Source organism: Miniopterus schreibersii (assembly GCF_964146895.1).
Source record: "Miniopterus schreibersii genome assembly, chromosome: 12".
NCBI classification, from domain to species: Eukaryota; Metazoa; Chordata; class Mammalia; order Chiroptera; family Miniopteridae; genus Miniopterus; species Miniopterus schreibersii.
This window is the reverse complement of record NC_138112.1, coordinates 40,292,353-40,317,147: the sequence shown is the minus strand read 5'-3', so window position 1 is coordinate 40,317,147 and position 24,795 is coordinate 40,292,353. Positions and strand designations below refer to the sequence as shown.

Sequence of the window (24,795 nt, the reverse complement as noted above, 5' to 3'; positions counted from 1 at the left end):
GTCAAGGTGGGCAAAAGGGGGGAAATGGGGACATCTGTAATAGTGTCAACAATAAAAATAAAGTAAAAAAATAAAATACTGTTACAGAGAAAAATAATTATACCTCAATAAAGCGGGGGGGGGGGGGGGGAGATTCCTGAATACAAGAATACTATTTTCTTTTAAGCATCCTGGATGGAGCGTAGCTGAGGTTCAGGTGACAATCCTCAGAGTGGTTCTCCTTCTCTTCTAGTCTGTTGGCAACGTATTTTTTGTCTGCCTTAGCTACATGTGGGCCCACTTCTCACACTTCGCCTATATGCTCTGCTTTCATGAGTGGCAGGAAATCTTATTTCCTTGTTCTCACAGCATCTTTTCTTCTGCACTTTATTTAGCTTTTTCTTCTTCTCCAGCCAGGGCCAATGCTCCTCAGCACGTGAGCCCCATCTCCGCCCTTCCTCTTCCTGCCATCACCCCGCCGGGGTCAGTCCTAACAGTGCTGCTCTGCCGCAGGGGAACGGATTGGGTGAGATGAGTTTGGGGCTCTAACTGGTTTGGCCTGGTTTGTGGTAGAAAAGCAGGATTCCCATTGCAATTCCTTTAGCTGTTTGCTGTGCCTCAGTTGATCATTAGAAGGAGTGATTCATCTTCGTAGACTTTTAGGGCTATTAGGAACCTCCAGACATCCTAGTCTATGTTTAAACACCTCTGATTTCCTGCCAACTGACCTTCTAACTTCTACTTTGTATACTTCTGGTGACTGAGTCTTTTCTTTTATCTTTCCCAGTTCTAGCTGTTAGGAAGTCCTCTATGTTAGATTGAAATTGGCACATACCCTCTCTTTGAGTCACACAGAAGACTAATTCCTTAGGCCTAAGCCCCCGCAGGTCTTTGCAGAGTGCCCTTGCCTTCCCTTTGAGATAGCCCTCCTCCATGTGGCCCTCCTTTCCTTGGTGACTCTGCCTAAATGATTCTTGATTCTGGCTCTGTCCCACAAAACTAACAGGCAGAAGTTTTTATTGCATGTCTGTTATGTACAAGGACAGGTCTACAGTGGCACAAAGGTCGCTGGCTTCAGGTTGCGTATTTTGTACAGGGAGAAGAGACACTCGATAGCAACAGGGAAGAATCAGGGAAAGGGTCTCCTGGTTTTATCCGGTCTCTTTAATCCACACTTTCTTAGTAAAGTCTGTTCTTACCTTAAACTGTAGGTATGGGGGCCACATTTAAGACTGTCCCTCCAGACTATGGCTTAATTGGTAAGGAATATTATGCGAATTAAAATGGAAAGAAACACTAATAAGCACGCATGAACTATTAAACATTTTTAAAAAATCTGTGAAATAATGTAAATTTTAAATACAGTGTAAATCCTCTTGTAAGACAACACAGACTCATTTCCCTAATCATGCCCTTGGTGGAAATAGGGAACAAGTGCTGGTCCCCTTAAAAGGTGACGCTGTGCACTGGAAGCTCACGCGGCCCTTGCTAGGCTCTGTGGGCATGCTGTGAAAACAAGTTGGAAGTGACTGTGCCGTCATTCAGCTTGGTGTCAGACAATCCAAGTCCTTTTCTTCACTTGAATAGAACACATTTTTGACCGAATTGACTGACCGTTTAGGTTTCTGTGGACACAGTCTTAGCAAAGAAAACTAAAAAATTGTTTTTGGGGAAGAAAATTGTAGCTAGTTATATCTCATAAAACCATTCTTGTGTTCATTTTCTTGAGGAAATTGCTGTAAGTGTATCTTCTAGGGCCAATAGGTAAGGAACCTTTTTATGCTCAAATAAAAGCTCAGACATTTTTCCTATCAGAGTTGTTCCATTGACTTGTCTTAGTTCTGAAAATAAAATGGAAATCTTTACCAAAGGGAAGCTCACACGTTAGTTAAATACTGACATGATTTGAACTTACTTTATTTGTTTACATATTGTCTAATACCTATGCTGTCCAGTCTTTGGAGACACCAAGAAACACTATTATATTAGAAACTTCTTTGGTTTTCTAATATATTTTTTTTATATCTAAAGTCCTGTTTAAACATAATTCTCTGATTCTATAGAAGAGTTATTCATCTTTGTGTTTGCATAAAGATATGTTAGGTTTGCAATTCTTGATTAATTTTATGCCTCTAAAATATGAATGACATTATATGGCCTGCTAGATAGTAGATTTATTTTAGTAACAAATATTTCATATCAATTCATAAATGAGAAAGAAAGAAATGTGAGTAAACATTTGTTCTATTTTGATTTTTAAGCTAAAATAATTAGAATTCAGCCAGCCAAAAAGGAATTATATTTGAAATCTAAATCTTGTCAAGAAATTTCACATGCAGCTGTTCAACCTATTGTTTTCTTAGAATTGCTGTGGTAAGAATGTAGAGCATTACTTTGGCAAATGTAGTGGTTGGTAGGTTAGAGAGCAGAAATGAAATTCCTCAGTGAATAATAGGAGCTCCTATGCTTTCTGAATACGGCTACTAAATAATTCCAGGGCAATTGATAAATCCGAAACTGGAACAAGAAAGTGCTCAGAAGTCTATGTCAGTATCAGTGATATTATGATAATATGATTTATTCAGAAATTGATGAAAAAATGGAAGGAAATACGTTCTGAACAGAGCTAAGAAAAAGATAACTGTTTTTTGATTCACACAAAAAAATACATCTTAAAAATGGGAAATTTAATATTTAAAGATCCTGTTGAAAGTATGCACACACACACACACACACACACACTTGAAGGATAGGGTAAGCACACTTTTAGGAGTACTGTCTGTAATGAACTCAGCCACACTTTAAATAAACCTTTGCATTATGAACACTTTCTTCATTTTCTCATAAAAAGTGCTGTAAAGTCAGTATTCTCAATGCACATATAGAATGATGCCTCACACATCCAACAAGGGACTTTTCTACACCTGCAGAGAGAGAATGCTATTTTTCCTAAACAGAAAGGTGGTTATTTGCAGATCTACTTCACTGCTCTGAGTCACTGATGGTTACAGGCTTTATATTTAACCTGAAATGCAAAGCATTTTCTTCCAAGGCCTGGAGTTAAATCATTTTGTAAAGTGTATACAAATATATTCTGAGGTTTTTTTGTCTTGCTACATATACTTGAAAAACAAAGTCAAACATTTGTAAGAAGGGTGTGTGTGTGTGTATGTGTTTAGTGGCATCAGTTGTATTCTTTTTTCCTTCTACCTGGATGCTTTTTTTCTTTTTTTAATCCTCACCTGGGGATATTTTTTCCATTGCAGAGAGAATGGAAAGAGGGGGGGCAGAGAGAGACAGAGAGAGAGAGAAAGGGAGAGAGGAGGGAGAGGAGGGGGAGGGGGAGAGAAAAAGAGAAAGAAAGGGAAGGGAGGGAGGGAGGGAGGGAGGGAGGGAGGGAAGGAGGGAGGGAGGAAAAAGGGCTGAGGATGGAGCCTGCAACCGAGGTACATGCCCTGGACCGGAATCGAACCGGAGACCCTTCAGTCCGCCACTCTAACCACTGAGCCAAGCCAGCTAGGGCGAGGATACTTTTTATACACCTTTTCCAATGCACATCATCATGAGTTTTAATCACAGCAGGAGAAATTTTTCACACCACTAAATTGAAATGTCATATTTATTGGGCTGACTGGTCCATTATTGCTATCTAATAATCTTACAGGGTGCTGCACACATTTCCTGGGGTAAACACAAGTGCAGCATTAGGATTTTTGCTTCTGTTTGAGAATGAGACTGGCCTGTTCAGAACTCCTTTTCCCCTTTTGAGATTGCTGCCATGGTCAGATTTTGGTTATTCCCCCTGAATGAAATTAACTGGATGGCTTTTCATTGCTCTGAAGCGGTTTATATAGGAATCACCTGTTCCCTAAAAGTAGGAAAGAACTCTGGGGAAGAACTCCTGAGTGAAATGATAAGTGCTATGAAAAAAAATAAAGCAGGGTAAGGGGACAGAGTAAACAGGCCTTTGTTTCAGATGTGGTTAGAATAGGTCTCTCAGATGAGCAGACCCACCATGAAGCAAGGGAGCTAGCCATGCAAATGCCTGAAGACAGATCATCCTAGGCAGAGGAAGCCAAAGGGCCAAAGCCATGAGAAGGACATATGCTTGCCATGTTCGAGCAACAGCCGGTCCCTAGTGTATCTAGAGCAAGGGAGAGAAAGGCAAGATATGAAGTTGGAGAAGTAGTGAGGGGTCAGTTTACTTAGGGCCCTGTAGTCAAAATTCAACAAAACCTACATTTCATTGTCATTTATATTCATCTTAAATTTTATTCCTTAATCATATTTTTCTCTTTTTGCTTTGACAGCTCATGTGGTATATTTTAAATATTTTTTTCAGTTTTTAATGAAGGTTTAAGAATATAAGTTTTCTTTTAAGTACAGCTTTGCTTGCATTCTGTAAGGTTCATGGCCACAAGTCACGTCTCCATCCCTAAGCTACAAGAGAGGCTAGCAAATAAACTTTAATGAGCACATCGCTGCCCCAGACAAAATCAGGATTCTGTTAGTAAGGAAGGATGGGAGAATAAATATTGGATAAACTACTAGCAATACCATAGAATCCTATGGACCTAGGAGATTTTCCTTCAGATTCTCATACTATACAGATTGTTACCAAGCATTGTGAAATGGAAAGATAACCAATTTATTTTATTAAACTATCCAGAATCTTGTATCAAAATCTGACAAAGAAGGCCAAAAAGAAAAATTATAGACCAGTTTAACTTATGAATATAACTATGAAAACTCAAAATACAAACATGTCAATTTTTCAGCACATTAAAAGAATCATCCATCATGATCATGTAGGGTTCATACTATAAATACAAGAATGCTTTAATATTAGGAAAGCTTTTGACACACTAGAACATATAAAAAGAGTCAATAAGAAAAAATATAATCATAATTGATAAAAATTTGATAAAAGTCAGCACTCATTTCTGATTAGAAAACCAGTCTTAGGTGAGTTTCTAACTAATCTAAAGCTAGAAAGGTATTTCTTTAATAAAATAAAGACATCTAAATTCTTATTCAGTTCAAGTTTATTCCAGTTCAAAGGGCAAAGGTATAGTCCATGTATATTCAGCCTTTTATTCTCCTGCTGTGATTAAAACTCATAATGATGAGCATTGGTAAAGGTATATAGGTCAAGACTTCTGAACAAGATGGCAGAGTAGGTAAACTCTGTGCTTGCCTCTTCCCATGGACACATCAAAATTACAACTAAGTTATAGAACAACTATCATTGAGAACCACCTGAAGACTAACTGAACAGTATTACTATAACTAAGGATATAAAAATGCAGCCATGTTGAGATTGGTGGGAGGAGTGGAGACACAGAACAGGCAGGTACCATACCCACAGTGTGGAGATTAAGAATTGGGAGGAATACTTTGGCTCTGGAGGTACCCCCTAAGGAGTGAGGGGATCCAGTCTCACACTGGGCTCCAGTGCCAGAAATCTGGGGCATCAGTGCCAGAAAGAGGAGTCTCCACAGTCTAGCTGTGAAAACCAGCAGGGATTATGTCCCAGAGACATTTCCAATCAGAATGGTATGAAACTAGAAATCAATTACAAGAAAACTAAAAAACACATAAACACGTTGAGGCTAAATAACATGCTACTAAACAATAAATGGATTAACAAGGAATAAAGTAAGAAATCAAAAGATAACTTGAGACAAATGAAAATGAAAACACAATGACCTCAAATCTATGGGATGCAGCCAAAGCAATTCGAAGAGGGAAATTCATAGCAATACAGGTGTACCTCAAGAAATGAGAAAAATCTCAAAAAAGTCAATCTAACCTTACACCTAAAGGAACTAGGAAAAGAGGAACAAACAAAGCCTAAAGTGAAGAGAAGGAAGAAAATAAAGATTAGAACAGAAGTAAATGAAATAGGGTCTCAAAATTATGATGGAAAAGATCAATGAAACTAAGAGCTGGTTCTTTGAAAAGTTAAACAAAACTGATAAACTTTTAACCAAGCTCATCAAGAAAGTAAGAGAGAGGGCACAAATTAAAAAAATCAGAAATGAAACAGGAGAAGTGACAACCAACACCACGGAAACACAAAGGAAATAGAAATGAACCATTATATGCCAACAAATTGGACAACATGGAAGAATGGATAAATTCCTAAAAACATTTAAACTTCCAAGTCTGAACCAGGAAGAAATAGAAAATCTGAACAAACCAATAACTACTAACAAAGTCGAATCAGTAATCAGAAAACTCCTAACAAATATAAGTTGTGGATCAGATGGCTTCACAGGAGAATTTTGCCAAAAAAGAATTAATACCTTTTCTCAAACTATTCCAAAAAATTGAAGAGGAGTGAAGGCTCCCAAACTCATTTTACAAAGCCAGTATTACTCTGATGCCAAAATCAAAGACACTACAAAAAGAACTATAGGTCATTATCCCTGATGAACATCCACACAAAAATCCTCAACAAAATATTAGCAAACCGAATTCAGCAATATATTAAAAGGATCATACACTATGATCAAGTGAGATTTATTCCTGTGATGCAGAGTTGATTTGATACCTGTAAATCAATTAATGTGATACACCACTTAAACAAAATAAGGCTAAAAATCATACGATCATTTTAATAGATGCAGAAAAAGCATCAGACAAAATCCAACATTAATTTATAATAAACTCAGCAGAATGGGGATAGAGGAAACGTAACTCAACATAATAAAGGCCATATATGACAAACCCACAGCTAACATTGTACTCAGTGGTGAAAAACTAAAAGCTTCTCCTTAAGATCAGGAACAAGACATGGAAGTCCACTTTCATCAGTTTTATTCAACATAGTATTAGAAGTCCTAGCCATAGCAATCAGACAAGAAAAGAAATAAAAGCATCCAAATTGGAAAGGAAGAAATAAAACTGTCATTATTTGCAGATTATATGATACTGTATATAGAGAATGGTAAAGATTCCACCAAAAAACTATTAGAATTAATAAATGAATACAGTAAAGTAGCAAGACACAAAATTAATATTCAGAAATTATTTGCATTTTTATACACCAATAACAAGCTATCAGAAACAGAAATTAAGAAAATGATCCCATTTACAATTGCATCAAAAAAATAAAATACCTAGGCATAAATTTAATCAAGGAGGTAAAAGACCTGTACTCGGAAAACTATAAGACATTGAGGAAAGAAACTGAAGAATATAACAAATAAAAGAGAATCTATCCCATGCTGATGTATAAGAAGAATTAACATTGTTAAAATGTCCATACTACCCAAAACTATCAAAATACCAATGGCATTTTTCACAGACCTAGAAAAAAAATAATCTAAAAACTTACATGGAAACACAGAAGGCCCTTAATAGCCCAAACAATCTTGAGAAATAATTACAAAATTGGAGGTATCACACTACCTTATATCAAACTATGCTACAAGCTTATAGTAGTAAGCATGGTACTGGCATAAGAACAGACATATGGGTCATTGGAACAGAATATAGAGTCCAGAAATAAACCCTTGCCTATATGGTCAATCTGTGATAAAGGAGGCAAGAATATACAATGAGGTGAAGATACTCTCTTCAATGTGATACATATATACAATGGAATATTACTCAGCCACAAAAGGAAACCTTACAATTTGTGACAGCATGGATAGACCTAAAGGGTATTATGCTAAGTGAAATAAGTCAGACAGAGAAAGACAAATACCATATAATTTCACTTATGTGGGAAATCTAAAAAAAAAAAAATAAGCAAACAAAACAAAAAACTCATAGGTACAGAGAACATTTTGATGGCTGCCAGATGGGAGAGGGGTTGGGGGATGGGTGAAAGGGATTAAGAAGTATAGATTACCAGTTATAAAAATAGTTACAGAGATGTAAAAAGTACAGCTTAGGGAATATAGTCAGCACTGTTGTGATAACTATATATGGTCATATGGGTACTAGACTTATTGGGGTGAGCAATTCATAAGGTATATAAATGTCTGATCACAATGTAGTATACCCAAAACCAATATAATATTGTATGTCAAGTGTAATTGAAAAATAAGTAAATAAATAAAAGCAATAAAAAGCTTTGTCAAATGTAAAATGCTGTCTAAATGTGAATTACAATTTTGATTTTGTGCTCTTTGGAATAAATTTCAACTTTAAATGACAAGCCATCTTTGTGAAATGCCAATAGCTTTGATAAATACTCAGCTTTACAATTTCCGATCAGTTATCCAAGGTGGCATAATAATGTTTGTTTTTTTGCCCATGAGTGCAATTTCATTTTCTTCATCTTGATATTACTTTATTGAGAAAAAAATAAATATTTTATTTCTGGTTGACAAAAAGAGAAAGAAAAGGTCTATAAAAAGTACCCTCTGGACAAGCAGAGGGGCAGAAGAATGCAACTGATGCCAGTAAGCAGGTGTGTGCACACACACACACACACACACTAAAAAGTGCTAGACCTTGTTTTTCCACAAAAACCTGTGACTACAAAATACAGGGCGGGGCAAAAATCGGTTTACAGTTTTGAGTACACAAAACACTTTGTTTTTATATTATTTATTAATTATTGTATTACTTTTCATTGAACAACCGTAAACTGACTTAAATAATATCTGAAATAGTATAGCACAAGACTATAATAACGTACTCCTAGTTACTCCTGGAAGTTTCTCCAGGTATTCTCTTATATGTACCACAGAACATACTCCTCCCTCCTTCCTCAGCTCAGATCTTTCCAACTTCCCACCGTATAACTGCCAATAATCCCAGTTAGGTAGCTTGCTGGGCATACCTATTCTATACTCAGGGAAAAACAGCACCTGTCATTTCCTATTTTTGCTATTTGAGTTAAAAATGAGTATACTTCTAATATTGCCTTTGAAGTTTTAGAATTAGGTTGTTTTATAAAATCAAATTGTTTATTTCTTTGTGATGTGTGTTGTATGAATCTTCTCTAATAATTAGTAGACTAGGGTTTAAATTTTGAAATCACGGTAATGTATGTTTTACACCAGTATTTTAAGCCTTTTTTTAAAAACCAAAGTCACATTAAGGAATACATTTTATAATGTCACCACGTATACACATGCACACACACACACAAATATTACATATGTATATGTGATTAAATGTATATATATAATTTAAATTTTTACAAAACTTACCAAAGATCTATGCAAAACACTCTGATATTATCTATTCTATTTCATTTAAAAAATTATCAACCCACCTAATTGATTTCCTTAGACCATGCTTTTCAGCAGTTTCATGGTTCTCAACAGAGAGGGCGATTCTTTTGATTGTTAAATAAATACAATTTCTGGAGTTCAAGAATTCAGTTTTGAAAGATGAGGATCCATTGCTTTTTAGAAATATGTCTTAATTTTGTTGTAAATATTAACTTTTCATTTATAGGCAGGATGCTTTTGGTGCTAATTGCTAGCTTTTCTCTCATTTCTAGGAGAGTGGTAGGGTAAGAAAGAATTTTCTAAATGGTGATTTCTTTTCTTTCTGCAGCTCTCATGTGTGAATATAAGTCTAGTGCATCATTAACACAAGGACCTCACCAATTGGAAGTTACAAATCTTGCCATCAGCTTACCTTATCCTTTTTGGTCTGGTTCTTTTTCTCAGAGCGGAAACATCTTTCTTTCAAGTTGCTTTTGTTGCAGAGTTCAGAAAATGGCTGATAGTGGCTTGGGGAAAAACCCCGCCAAGTGTCCCATCTGTTCGTCTACTCAGAAAGGTGCACTTTGTGTATGTTCCTATAAACCAAGGTTTTCTCCAGTGGTGGTGGTGCAAGCGTCAGCAACATCAAGCCTTGATTATTCAGACTCTTCCGCTTCATCAGACAGGAAAAAAGAACAACACATTATTAAAGATAAGGCCTCCGCAAAAGATTTGGTAAATATAAAAAATTCTACCTCTCAACACAAGTTGAAACCCCATTCTCTAACCCTGTCCCTAGCTCCATTCATGGGCCCTTGCCAGCTAATTCATTACCTTTTTAACTGTTAAAGAAACATTTCTTTCTTACATGAGAGGTGAGCAAGTTGGTTAGCACATTCTTTTATGATATTTCCAACACGGCCCTAATTAATTATTTCCCAAGATTGTGAATAATTTGGAATGTTCCAGCTGCTGCTCCTGCTTTTTTAAATCCTCATCTGAGGATATTTAAAATTGACATGAGAGGGACACATCAATTGGTTGCCTCCACATGAGCCCTAACCAGGGCCAGGGATTGAACCTGGCAACCGAGGTACGTGCCCTCGACTGGGAATCGTACCCAAGACCCTTCAGTCCACAGGCCGACACTAACCACTGAGCAAAACCAGTCAGGTCTGTTCCAGCTTCTTTTTAAAAGTAGTTTATATAGAAATAAATTGATTTTCAAGTTGAATTAAATCTGAATTTGGGGGCACTTTTTTCAATGCAGAATGAGATTTATGGTTGTAGTTAAGTATAGGTAGTTGTTATTTAAGACAATTTCTGGTTATCAGATGGAATATCAAATATACTCTACAAAATCAATTTGCATTAGTTATAAGCAATCTATGACTACCCAGTTGGACTGGTTTGGGTGTACTCACTTTTCTAGAGGCAGTGTGGAAGATTTTACTTGATATAGCACAGCTTTAGAGACAGAAAGCAGTACGTTTAAGAAACATTAGGCTCTCAGCCCTCAAAGTCTTACCTTTTTCAAATTCTCGCCCTAAACTGTTTCTTTCCTGATTTGTATCACAGTATAGTTATTGCCATATGGGCATCTCTGAGTTAGGCGTTACTGAGTGAACTGCTACTATGTTTTCATTCGAAGCACATTTTGTGAATATCTGGCCGATAATTTTTTTGTATAACCTATTTGCAGTGGTGGTTATGTTTTGAAACAAGGATGATTGAGAAAGCTGTGAAGTTGCCTTCTCACGATTTTAAAGAATCATTGAGGAGGTTCCGACCTAGCTGCTATGCAGGTTGTAATGTACACTTGCTTGGATTTAGGAGATTCGATTGAGGGACTTCTTAAGGTCTCTTTTAGCCTAATAAGCCAATAAATTGTATAGGGCTTAGAATTTGAAAAAGACAGTGAATTATATTGTACATAATAAATATCATGCCACACACTAAAGATTTGTCATATAATCTAAATTAGGGTTCGTTCTTTGTCAACATGTGTGTTGTATCTTAATATTACTTTTTTTTGTGTTCCTTTTTCGTCTAAGCCCTCAACAATCTCAAAAACCTCAAATGTAGAGAGAAAGGTATCTCAACAACAGTGGAGTCGGGGCAACTTTGCAGAAGTAAAAGTTCCTCACGTCAGGATGGACAATGGAGCTGCTCTTCAGGTATTTAGAAAGCAAAGTGAAGTGACTGGGAACTTTCAGGTTTCTTCTGTGTCCATGGTTAATGGCAAAAATGATTTAAAAGTAAGTCTCTAAAGGAAGGGAAGGAAAGAAAAGGGGAAATGTACCATTTTCAAGTATGCCGAAGTCTTTACTACAGAAAAGGCATACTATTTTTCCACTCATAGAGGACCAAAGGGAAAGCGGAGGGCATTTTTATTAGATCAGATGAGAACATTTTGGTCTTCAGGTCCTGCCTGCTGCTGAGGGCAATTGTAGGGTCTGTGTAGACCTCTGTAAGGTGCAGACAGAGGCCAGATGACTTGAGATGGTTTGTGTTCACTTCCTTGAGGCCTTTCTTTGAAGCCTCTGATTGGATGAATACCAGTGCTGTCTTCCTAGGATTCTAGTTACAACACAAATATTAATTAAATATTAGTGCCATTTTAGAAATTAAATGTGTTCTTTTAACATCAGTTTAAAGGAACTTTAGTGAGAAGAACTACAAGAAGAAATTTGCATTAATGTTAACTTTAAAAAAATGTTCTAAGAGATATTTGGCAATATGCTTGAAGTGATCAGAAAAACTTACGAGAAATTCTGACTTGAAAAGTTTAAATCTCTCCTTTTAAAGGGAAGGTGTGCATTTTTAAAAATCTACAAATTTACTGAGTTTTAAATTTAGTCATAAGAACTTCTATAAAATAAAGGTGTGTATGGTGTGAGAAATTAGGAAAATATAGATAGAAAAGTGAAGAAAATAAAAATCATGAGCCAGATATAAGCAATTTTAACATTTATCACCTTTACTTCACTTTCTGTGCATGTGTAAGTCATCCTATTTTTTCTTTTCAGTTTTTTCCCCATTTTAAATTGTGAAAGATTCCAAGTATGTACATATTTTTAAGAAATAACCTTAACTGGTATAGTTGAAATTTTTCTTCCTCCTCTTAATGGACAGGCTCATTTTGAAGACTTTAAACATTTCAGTAGAGTACAAAAAGGAAGTTGCAATCATCCAAAATTCTATTTCCTGGTGATAACTACTCAAAATTTAAATGAACGTCATTCCAAACATTAATGTAAACACCCCCTGCCCATCCCCCCCCACACACATTTTCAACATTTTCATAATGGGGTTGTATCATGCATGCTTTCACACTCCACACTATATCATGGACTTATTCTTTGTCAATAAAATAGACCTATATTACTATTTTAATAGCATCCTCTTAAATTAATACAAATAAGTCATTTTCCTCTTATTTTTACCACTATGTAATGATGTCAAAGTAGGTAGTGAAGAAAAAGATCAGTTTATAAAAAAACTAGTTGGGCAATTGGGCTATTCCTCTACCCAGACCTCATTTTTAAAAGTCCTGTTTAAACAGTATTAAAATTCTGTGTCCAGGTTGTGGTTCCATAAGTTTAGAAAGAAAATGAGAGTTTAGTTTTTAAAGGTCAAGAAAAATTGGGGAAATGGTTATGGAGTTGAGATTATTTTGTTCTGTGGTGGGGGGAAGGGTAAATGACCATTTACATTTAGACTGAACTCATTTTACATAATATATAGTTGGGAGTGGCATATAAATATAATACAAGTAAAATATTTTGTCTTATTTTAATAATCTTAGTTTCCCAACTTTAATGCTCGCTATTAAGTGGTAGCAGGGGAGGGAGGGGAGCCAAAGTAATTACAAGTCCTCAGAAAGCAGTGTCTTGGCGACAGGATGTGCCCCACGTGAGCCTAGGGGTCTCCTTTTACAATAGTCAAGGCCATAAATCGAGCTCCTCCCACAGGGTTCAGCTTCACATACCCAGCCTGTCATTTCCCTCAGCTGTGTATATGCAGGAGGATTCTGACTGGCTGGCTTGCTGACTGGATTTATTGCTTCACTCATCTATCAGTTTGCTAACTCATTCCACATTTGCACTGCTGTCCCTTTGGAATGCCTTCCTTGCCTTGCTTGGATTATTGGGGGGGGGAAAAATCTCAATTTGTTTTGGCCTTTGTTCCCTTCCATGCCAATCTCAGAAGCCCCTCTTTCACAGTGTTTCCCTTTACCCTCCCAGTGTTTTAGCTCTGGTCTCAGGCTCCAATGCCATTTTGTATTTTTATTTTAACTTAAGACTTTCTGATATAAGAATAATCTTGTCTCTTGAGGAGATGACAAATTCTGAGAAAACAGGAATTATATTTTACTCAACTGTGTAGCCCCCAAAGTGTATTTATCACAAGGAAATAGCTAAGGAAAGTCTAACATGTTAAAACTGAATTATTTCCTTCTTTTCTTCCCTTTCCTTCCCTTTCCTTCCCCCTCCCTCCTCTCTCTCCCTCTCTCTCTCTCCCCATCTCTTTCTCTTTTTCTTTCCCTTTCCTTCCATTTTTCCTTCTCTCTCTCTTTTCTTCCTCCCCTCTCCTCCCCTTCTGCCCTTCCCCCTCCCCCCTAAGTCTCCCTCCCTCCCTCCCTCCCTCCCTCCCTCCCTCCCTCCCTCCCTCCCTCCCTCCCTCCGATCTCTGTCCTCCATGCACTAAACATGACTATTTTGCCTACAAGATTTCAGGGTACGCTTTTTAAAGGATACAAAAGAAGCAGCTTCTTAAGGAGCTTCTAGACCAACATGGGGGGGAAAGTGAGTGAAATATAAGCAAGAGAGTAATAATAGTGTTCGGGGACCAGTGCATACATGCCGCAAGGAGTCAATAAAAGGAACAGTCTGACCACAGTGCAGTTAGGCAGGTCAGCCCTTCATGAAAGAGGTAAATAATCAGTTGGACATTGAATCTTCTTCTACTAAAGTAAGAAAGCAAAGTAAGCAGTAGAAAATATGAAGACTAGCAATTAATTTACCTGTTGCATGGTGAAGGTGAAGGTGAAGGTGATCACAGGGAAAGAGCAGCAGTTCTAGGGAAGACTGGCTGCAGACCCAGCAGAGGTGTCACCTAGTGGCATTACCTCAGCTGTTCTCTCTTGTTCAGAAACTCTCTCAATATCCAGAAATTCTTGTTAATGCCCTCAAGTTGGTTTGGATTATGGAAACTGACTCCTCCCAACCAAATTCACAAGAAATGAAAGTGTAAATGAGTGGCTGGTTATCTTACAGTGTGAACCAGAATGCTGGTGTTGGCAAAACCAGTGCTTTCTGTGTTTGTAGGCAGAAGCTGAATGGTAAGTGGAAGGATTCTTGGTCTGGACAGTATTACTACAGATGGTTTTTGTTTTCTTCTCAGTGCTGATTTATATTAAAATTTCTGTCACATTGCTTTTTCTAGAATAAAACAACAAAAGTGATTTTTAATAGAATTAATGAAGATAAAGAAAAAGTTTTATTTGGCAAACAAGAAAGCAGTTGTCGATGGTTAATATGTGTTAATTTTATAGTACAGCTCTCAGAGTTTTGGGATAATTTTGGGTGTGAATATATTTTATACACATATATGTACGTATGTATTAATATTCCATTGTTTCTTTTTCTTATGAAGATATTTTATTAATATTATAGTTTGCAAGAGGTTCATTTTCATACTTTTGTGGCTTTCCACATTTCTTCATTAGGATTTTTATGGTTTTCCTCCAAAGGACATTTAATGAAATTCACCAAAACTTATTTTGTTTAATTAAGATGTGTTTATTAATTTTGAATCAAATACGTGGCATCTTTTATTTGATTTCACCCTGGAGCGGAACCTCTCTTCCCTGGGGGGGATATCTGTCAGCATTGTGTATTCATTTGTAACACCCAACGAACTCTTGTTTTTTACCCAGGAACTATATGTATTTGGAAGAATATTGGGAAAAGGGAGCTTTGGAGTGGTCATTGAAGCTACAGACAAGGAAACAGAAACTAAGTGGGCAATTAAAAAAGTGAACAAAGAAAAGGTAAGGCTTACGAGCAGCATGCCACCGAGGCAGTGGCAGTGCCGGGCGGGGCGGGGCGGGGCGGGCAGTACAGTTCTGACACGAACACGCCTGCCTCTGACCTTGTGGGCCGGGGCCGGGCTGCCCCGGGGCCTGTGCACGTTTCTCTAGCCTTCTGCGAAGGGATCAGTTCTTAAACGCAGGTAGACAAGTGTGTCTGGAAAAAGCAAATGGAAAGATAGCTACCATAGCCAGTATAACCAAATATAGGTACAGGTTACCAGAGTGAGCTGAAGGGGAGGCCTGCTGGTCAGACGTGTGAATGCAGGGCTGCCGGCGGGCGGTGTCCAGGCCAGCAGCGCGCCGGCCTCTCCTCGCGTCGCTCTGCTCTGCTTCCTCCTGCTCCTCTCCTCGCGTCGCTCTGCTCTGCTTCCTCCTGCTCTCCCCTTTCCTGTGACTTCCCCTTTCCTCGTCGTTAGTTTATTCTGTGCGTTCACCCTGCCTGCTCCTTCAGTTTGAACCACCTTTTCCCCAACTATCTATTATGCTGTTAACTTGTATCCCCTGGATTCCTCACTGGATTTCTCCTGGGCTGGAGAATGACTGGGCTTCTCTTTAAGAGAGAGCCTAAGTTCTCAGGTTGAAACCTGATCATTTCGTCAACTCTTCAAAGATTTCTGTGCCTGGGGAAAAACTATGATTTTTTTTCCCTTAGATTTCTCTTTTCTTTTTTCTTTTCTTTTCTTTTCTTTTCTTTTCTTTTCTTTTCTTTTCTTTTCTTTTCTTTTCTTTTCTTTTCTTTTCTTTTCTTTTCTTTTCTCCTTCCTTCCTTCCTTCCTTCCTTCCTTCCTTCCTTCCTTCCTTCCTTCCTTCCTTCCTTCCTTCCTTCCTTCCTTTTTTAAAAAGTAACTGTCATGTGTTGCCATGTTCTCACTCGTGTTTTATCTTATTTTATTATTTTTTAAAATTGACTTTTAGAGAGAGAGGCAGGAAAGGGGAGAGAGAGAGAGAAAAACATCGAGCTGCTGCCTCCTGCACGCCCAGTCCGGGGATCGAGCCTGCAACCCAGGCCTGTGCCCTGACCAGGAATCAAACCAGTGACCTCCTGGTGCATGGGACAACACCCCACCAACTGAGCCACGCCGGCCAGGGCTTTTCCTTAGAGTTCTGATGATAACTATTACAATTACAAAATGAGGTAGTAGGTATTTTATGTATTCTTTAAAACAAATGATAGCAAATTATATACCATTTCTCCTTAAAGGTAATAAAATAACATATGAATCTTATATATAACAGAGATCCAGAGCTTTTCTACAAACCGTCAGAATTTTAGAGACACAGTGCTACATGGGATATTGTTTCCTTTGCCCCTTTGGCATCAGATAGGGTTAGGGCTTAGGCTTAGGGTTATATAGTCAGGATACCTGGCTTGCAATTTTAGGAATTCACAATCTTGTACACTAATATTGATGCTGAGAGTTTACAGGACACTGAGATAGTAAAACAGAATTATATAATCAGTGTATGAATTGGATAGTATATTATTGTGTTATATACAGGTCAAGCTGTTTGGGAGGGAGGTAGAAACAAATGAGGTAGATTTTAGGAGAAATTGTGATAACTTTCCTTGTCTAGGCAGAAATTCACTCCTCATAGTCACTATTTCTCTTAACCCTCTTAGAATAACCTTAAAATGTGACTTTCAGCCTCCATGGGAGAGTGGTTTCCTGCTGGCTCCCGAGGTGGCAGTGGTTAAGGGTAAAAGTCACTGGAAGCAGGAGTGACCCTAGGTAAAATTTTTACTTAGCTAAGGTTGCCTTTAAGAACTGTGCGCACGCTCCTGAACTGGGAGGAGAGGAGGGGTGTGAGGCGGCAGGAAGGGGTAAAGCCTCTGTGATCCCTTTCAGAGGTGCTGTCCCTGCCTGACCACAATGCTTATTTGCAAATAACGATGCTAATTTAGATCCAATAGGGGTGATGATTGGGGTGGTGGTAGTGGCAGTGAAGGGGGAAAAAGCCCTTCTAAAATTTCTTAGAGGACGTGGTAGAAAATCAGTGACTTACACCCTGACTGGAGCAGGTGTGGCTGAGGGTTACATGTAAGGAGATGAAGCTGGAGTGACACTGGTCGGAAGGCAAGATCTCAATTTCTCTTTCTCAGGTAATTTTTGAAGCTTGGGGACCAGGAAGTGGTATAATGCAGGGCTGAGTTTAGAATCTCTCGTCCTATTGTTTCTTTTGATGTATATAAATATAATCAAAGCACAACAACAACAAAATAGAAAAAACACTTTGTTTTTATCTTCTCCAATTGATGTCCTTGGAAAGTAGATTTTGTTTTTATTATGCACACATCAAAGGATCGACAGGATTCTGAAGGAAATACCAAAAAGCATATTAAAAATTGGAATAATTTTTGTGAAGGAACAGAGACCATATTGTAGCTAATTTATAGCAAAAGTCCAAGAAACATATGTAGTTTGAAGCAAAAGTATATATAAAATTATATATAAAATTGGAGAAAGGGGCATAATTTAATTTTATTATGGAAATAAGTTGCACGTGTGTTTTTTTCTCAAGAAAATGTAGGGGAAAAAAGAATTACTGTAACTTTTATGTTGAGGTACGTAGTAGTGACATTCATATGTGACATCTCTATGTCCTCATTATTTAAGGCTGGAAGCTCTGCTGTGAAGTTACTTGAACAGGAGGTGGAAATCCTAAAAAGGGTGAAACATGAGCACATCATACATCTGGAACAAGTGTTTGAGACGCCCAAGGTAATGCTTTAGCAGGGGCTGCACTGTGAAAGTTGTTATTATTACAAAATGAACATTATTCCTCTCTGAAGTAATCCCTCTGAGGCACAGCTGCTCATGTCCTTGGCATGAGTTTGTCACTGAAGATTGATGAGAGCGTTCTGGAGGACTTTTATTATTGATTGTATAATTAGGTGCCTGATGATTAGATTGATGGCTTTAGTGATATTTTTAGGTGGCATATTGAAAACAAATGTTTAAAATTGAAACAACTTCACACACAACCGGTGATTAGAATTTCCTTAGAGATGGCTTTATTTTGCTTTGGTCCTTGGTTTCTCCATTATAGTCTCTTGGAATATTGTCATAATTTTGCAAGGTTAGCTTTCTAATAAAGTTAGCATGGGTATATTTGGCACTATGTAGAAGGTATTTTTGTTGTCTGTGTCTTACCAACATGTTTAATCTTCCTTCTTCCCTAGATGTTATCATCCTTCTCTTTGAATGCCTGTAATTTTCATTTAGAGTTATTCTGAAGCCCCGGGATTTGCCATTCTACCTCCAGATTGTTTAGTGCCTGTGGGCTTTCGGTGTTTCTTGGCTTGGAGGCAAAGTAATTTAGTGATTAGGCATGTGGACTCTGGGGTCAGATTGCCTGTGCATTTGAATTCTGGCTCCATTATTGGCTATGAGACCATGACAAATTACTCGACCTCTCTAAACCTCAGTTTCCTCATCTGTAAAATGGGTTTAATAATAGTATTGACTTCATTTGGCTGTTGAGTGATTAAATGGGAAAGTGGATATAAAATATCTGTCTCATTAAATGTTAGCTATTGTTCTTTGTTTCCTTTGTCAGTCCCTAAGGCAGTGATGCTTGATTCATTAGGAGTGCGTAGTACCTACCAAAGACCACAGGTATCCTTCATGGGAACAGCATGTGGCAAGGGTGCTGAAAGTCTTCTCTACTTTCAGTCTTAAAGTCATGGTTTCTTTATCTCCTAATCTTCTTAAAATAATTTTGCTCTTTAATCAATAGTTTTAAGCAGTTTGATTATGTTGTGTCTTGGTATAGTTTCCTTCATGCTTCTTATGCTGGTGGTTCATGGAGCCTCTTGGGTCTGTGAGTTGATGGTTTTCATCAAATTTAGGAAATTTCTGGCCATTATTTCTTTAAATATTTTTTCTTCCATCTCCCATTTTGGGGACTCCAAGTACGCATACTAGATTGCTTCGTGTCAGCCCACAGCTTACTGATGCTCTTTTCATTTTTAAAATCTGTTTTCTGTCCTTGTTGCATTTAGCTTAGTTTCTGTTGTGACGTTTTCAGATGCAGCAACCTCCTTTTCTGTAGCGTTGTACACACTATTTGTCCTTTCTGATGGAAATTTAGTTTGAGCCAGTATTTCCTCCTCCTTAAATATAGTTATAATAAATTTTAATGCCCTTTTCTCCTTCCATCATGTGTCATTTCTAGGTCAGCTTTGACTGATTTTCTTTTCCTTCATTACAGGTTATATTTTCCTGTGTCTTTAGATGTCTGTTATTTTTTTATTGGTTGCTGGATATTTTTATATTTTTATAGCTACTCTTTGGCTTTATTGTGGGACATAGTTAAGTGACTTGGAAACTGTCTGAGACTTTTGAAGCTGGCTTTAAGGTTCGTTAGGTGACAGTGGAGCACCCTTTGGTCTAGGGCTGATTTTTTCCTGCTTAGGAGGAAAGACCCTTCTGAGCACTCTACCCAAAGCTCCATGAATGATGAGATTTTCCACCCTGACCATGTGTACGCTCCAGTGATTGTTCCCTCTGTTCCTTTTGCATGGTTCTTTTTCTAGCTTTTGGAAGTTTCCCCATACGCTTGTGCTGATAAGTATTCTGCTGAAGCCCCGAGGGTGACCCTTTGCCAATCTCTGGAGCTTTCTCTGTGTACAGCTTTCTCCTCTTTGGTACTCTGCCCTGGGAACTTTAGGAGTCTTGGCCTTCCTGGACTCCGGCTCCATCGCCTCAATTCATGGAGACTGTTGGGCTCTACTTTACTTCTTCCTGCTCTGTGGCCTGGACGCTCTCTCCAGACAGCAAACCAGAATAATTCTGTACTTGTCTCTTGTGTTTCCCCTCTCTCAGGGAACACTGCCTGATGTCTAATGCCTCAAACTTGTTGTTTTATATATTTTATCTATTCCTTAAGTTATTGCAGGAGGGAGGGTAAGTCTGGTCTCTGTTACTCCATCTTGGGCACAAGTGAAGTTCCAAATCTAGAATAGGTCCCTCCATGCTGTCTCAAAGGGTAAAAGATCCTTCTTTTTTATAGCTGCATAGTGTAGAATAGTTAGAAGGTAACAAAACCATTATCTATGATTGTCGTTTCATGTACTTCATGCCGTTGATTCATGTAGGTCAGACCTGCCTCCCCTCGCTCCCCGGCTCACACAAATGCCTAGACTTTCCATGGAAGCCACCTTTAGAATGACTGGAAATTGCCAGCTGATTGGTTAGGCTGTGATATTAGTACTGATCACCCAGGCTGACTATGTTATGGTTTCTTTTGAGTCCAAATGTTCTCCAGATTGACATGATTATTTCTAATAATTATAAAAAGACTTAAAAAAACTTGTATTGCTATAACTTGTATCAATGTACATATTTAAAATAGATTTTATTTGTGTTGTTGGCTAATGTAACTGTTCCTTCTAAATAGTTCACTTACCATTTCATGTACCAGTGATCTCTGCAGTGCCGTCAGAAGAAACATGGCCTTGTTACAAAGCTTATTTGTGTTAGACTTTGCAGAATGGTTAACTTTGAAATTCTAAAGCATCCTGAGGTTTAGTGAATCAGAATTTTGACTATAAAAAGAAAAGGTGTTAACCTTCTTTTCCTGTTTCCAAGCTTGCCGATTGAACACAGAAGTTGCATTCCTAGTGGTTACAGAATAGAATCAGACCCCAAATCTTAAAAACAACAACAGAAGTCGAGCAGCGTGGAATAGAATGGAGAACGAGAGGGTGTTCTGTGACTGAAAAACAATGGGTGTGGAAAAGACTTGCATTTTAGTTGGCTGTGGATCTTTTTGATTCAATAGATGACCTGACTGTTGGAATACCTAACGTGATCTTAATATGCACCAACATCCAGCAATCTGGAAGAGCATTTCATCTATGGCTTTCACCACGCACAGCCCATTAGTCACTAAGTCCCACTGTTTCTTTCTCTTCGTACCTTTCACATCTTTCTCTTCCTCCCCTTCTTGTCTCCATTCTGCGCCTCACATCTGCCCTCTGCAAACAGGTCAGCACACCACTGTGTGCAAGCCAAATCCGGCGCGCTGCCTATTTTTTTTATGACTCATAAGCTAAGGTTCTTTTGTTTTTAAGTGGTTGAAAGAAATTTAAGAGTAATACTTCATGATGTGAAAATTATATGAAACTGAAATTTCAAAGTCCATAAATAAAGTTTTGTTGTATTGCTTACGATTGCTTTTGTGCTACAACAGCAGAGCTGAGTAGCTACAAAAGAGGTTGTATGGCCTGCAAAGCTGAAAGTATTTCTTGTCTGATTCTGGTCTTTACAGAAAAAGCTTGCTGAGCCTGGCTCCACGTTCCTGCTAGAGTGTTTATTTAGGAATGCAAAGCTGATCTTAGCATACACCTCTCCCCCACCCCAGACACCGGCTTCTGAATCCTCAGTGGCTCCTTGCTGCAGACGGGGACAAGTTCCAAACTCCTTGTGATATCCGAGACTCTTTACAACCTGGCACCAGCCTGTTCTTTCCGCCTCAGCCCCCCACCGTCACCCCCGCCACCGCCCCCACTCTCACTCTCCTCAGCCCTACCAAACTCCCAGTGCTGTTAACACTGAGGTATTTGTCATTCTCTTAACAGCCAGTGTCATTTCAAGTTTTGTAGTCTTTGCAAATACCACGTGTTCTACCTGTTCTTGCCCACATCCCCTACCCCTGTATTGCTACTCAGTCATCCAGGCCTGCCTTTAACATCACCTCCTCAGGGAGCATTTTTTAGGCAGAGGCTCCCATCCTCTGTCCTCTGTAACCTCATGGCACTTTGGGCCCGCCTCTTCCACCAGCAGTTACCACCTGATATTAAGTATAACTACATTGTGAGCTCCTTGAGGGTAAAGACTGTGTCTTATGCTTCCGTGTCCCTCTAGCATCCTGCACAGTATCTTGTACATGAGAGATAATAAATATTTTTCAAACAGATTGATGATTAAGATTGTGATCATATTTTTACTATATATATAATATATCACGTTTAAGATCCCCACCTCTATAACTTGATCTCTCTCTCTCTTTAAATATGTAATGTCAGAAAATGTACCTTGTGATGGAGCTTTGTGAGGATGGAGAACTGAAAGAAATGCTGAACAAGAAAGGGCATTTCTCCGAGAACGAGACCAGGTGGATCATTCAGAGCCTCGCCTCAGCTATCGCGTATCTTCACAGCAACGGTAAGAAGGGCCTCCCAGGCCCGACTCCGCGGATGCAGAACGCGTGGGTTCAGGGCGACCCTACTCAGGGTTCATAGTCTCAGAAAGAGCGTCTGCTAGTACAGGAGATTGTGTTTAAGAATTTAAAATGTTTTCCTTTTAAACTTTATTTAAAGATATTTCAATTGGAAACAAGGTGGGCATACAATTACACAGTACATGGACAAAGATGAACTTCCGAACATTTCTAGTCAGCAGTGTGAAAACCAGCCATTATTATCAAATCGAAAATAGACAAATCTATAATAGTGAAATTCTTAAAACATTTACATATGAATAATTTAAAAATTTTTCTCTGCATTTTGTTTTTGTTGTTTAGAGTCATTTTAGGTTCACAGCAAAACTGAGCAGAAGTTGTAGAGATTTCCCACACAGGTTTCCCCACCATCTGAACGTAGAGCACCCCTGTGAAACCTTCCGTAAGCTGAAATGGTGCGAAGCAAAGAATTACCATTGATTTATATGGACAAGTTTTTGAGTGTTCTCAGGCCCATAAAATAGCCTACCAAATCACACCAAATAACGCTAACACACAGTAAGAGCAGGAACGATATGATAAATACACAGCGTGTCTTGTATAGCCATCAATCCACTCAAGCAGCAGACTTTCCATTTTGTCCATTACTGGATACTGACTTTGCTACTTGAAAACCAATAGTGACTTTGGCAGTTTTCAAGATTGTTTATCTCTGTGTATAAATGGTGCAAGCGGTGGATGCGGGCAAGTTCAGCGCATACATAGTATCTTTATTTCATTCACTATGATCAAAATGCTTAATTACGTCCAGTTTTACAGTAAGTGTAACACCCTTATGAGCTCTCTTAGCCTTTTTTGATACCTTAGGACACATCTTGTTAACAGATGCACAAAATAAATCGAGATAAAGCCCAGATGCTCACAGACACAGTTCAAAGCTCGACGCCGAGATGCTGAGTGCAGTTCCCGGGAAAGGCGCAAGGCGGCGCCCCTCACGCTGCGCAGGGTGCGCGCTCCTCTATAAGGCTCCCTCGAAACAAATGCTGAACTCATTTTTTTTTCTTTCATATTTTTTCATAAAAGCAAAAATCCTCTTTGGATTTCTATTAGTTAGTGAAAACAGGTACTAATGTAGGTCTTTTATAAAAGTGAAGTGGTGTGACATGAACGATTGAAAAGTGGGGGATGCCTGTATACCCCCTGCCCATACTGCACAGCCTCCCCCATTATCAGCAACCCCCCAACACAGAGACATTTTTATAATTGATGAACCTACAGTCGACACATCATTGTCACCCAGAGTCCATACTTTACACTGGGATCACCCTTGGTGTTTTATATTCTATGGGTTTCAACCAATGTTTAATGACCTGTATCCACCATTATAGTATCATACAGAACAGTTTCACTACCTTCAAATCCACCTTTAAAAATTATTCTAGTTATTCTAATTGCTTTTCTTTTGTGTTGCTGCTTTTCCTTATGCTCCTTCCTTTTTTTTTTTTTCCTCCTTCAAGATTAGTTGGCTTATGTGTGATTTTGGACCCTTTTCATTTTATAAATGAGAGAAAACTTTGTCCTAGAGAGGTGCAGTGCCATGTTAGGTGTGGGAGAGCCAGTACTGGAACCCAAGGGTTCATTCAGCAGATACTCCCTGAGCACCTACTGCATTGTGGTCAGTCCTAGAATAACAAAGATTAGAAGACAAGGCCCCTGCTCCTCTAAGAATTCAGGCTGGTAGGAGATTGAATATAGAATCGTAATTCAACGTGGTACTTTCCCTAACAGGGAGACACAGAAAGTGCAAGGAGCATAGGTGTAACAGGGCCTCATTCAGTTTGGAAAGGCAGGGGACAATTCACAGAGGAAGCAAAACGCGAGCTGAGGGATACTGACTCAGATGGAAAAGGGAGGGCTTTCAGGTAGAGCGCAACAGTTTTTGCAAGGCTGGCAAACCAATCCATAATATTACGCTGTCAGTTTTCCCACATCAAGCTATAAATTCAGTATAATTCAAAACAAAAATCTTAACCAGATTTTTCATGAAATGTGATAAAATTATTCTGAAATGGGTGAGAAGAGCAAAGAAAACAATGAAAAAGAACAATGGAACAGCAAGGAGACTTGCCCCACCAAGAATCAAAACATACTATAAAGATATGTTAATTAAAACGATGTGGTATTTATGTAAGAAGAGGTAAGCAGAGCAATAGAAACAATAAAAACCCCAAAATTATAGGCTGGGAACTGTGTAAGGGATCTACAAATGGTTGGGTATAATTGCCAGACCAGGGCTCATTCAGCTACATTTTTCCAGCCATTGTACATATAACCTGTTAAGCCTGGAGAAGTGATTGC

General features: G+C 38.4%; 1 protein-coding gene across 7 annotated transcripts in view; it reads left to right on the top strand.

Annotated features, from left to right (window-relative positions):
- The window catches only part of STK33 (serine/threonine kinase 33), a 137,665-nt gene that overhangs the window by 58,792 nt on the left and 54,078 nt on the right, over positions 1-24,795 (top strand). For 4 of the 7 annotated variants that reach the window (XM_081154231.1, XM_081154227.1, XM_081154228.1 and 1 more), the window contains 5 exons: positions 9,505-9,890; positions 11,210-11,332; positions 15,097-15,210; positions 17,868-17,972; positions 22,283-22,421. In XM_081154231.1, the coding sequence (XP_081010357.1) occupies positions 9,510-9,890; positions 11,210-11,332; positions 15,097-15,210; positions 17,868-17,972; positions 22,283-22,421 (862 nt within the window). In that variant the 5' untranslated portion in view covers positions 9,505-9,509. The remainder of the gene's footprint in view (positions 1-9,504; positions 9,891-11,209; positions 11,333-15,096; positions 15,211-17,867; positions 17,973-22,282; positions 22,422-24,795) is intronic. The other 3 variants (XM_081154230.1, XM_081154232.1, XM_081154233.1) reach the window with 3 other exon arrangements.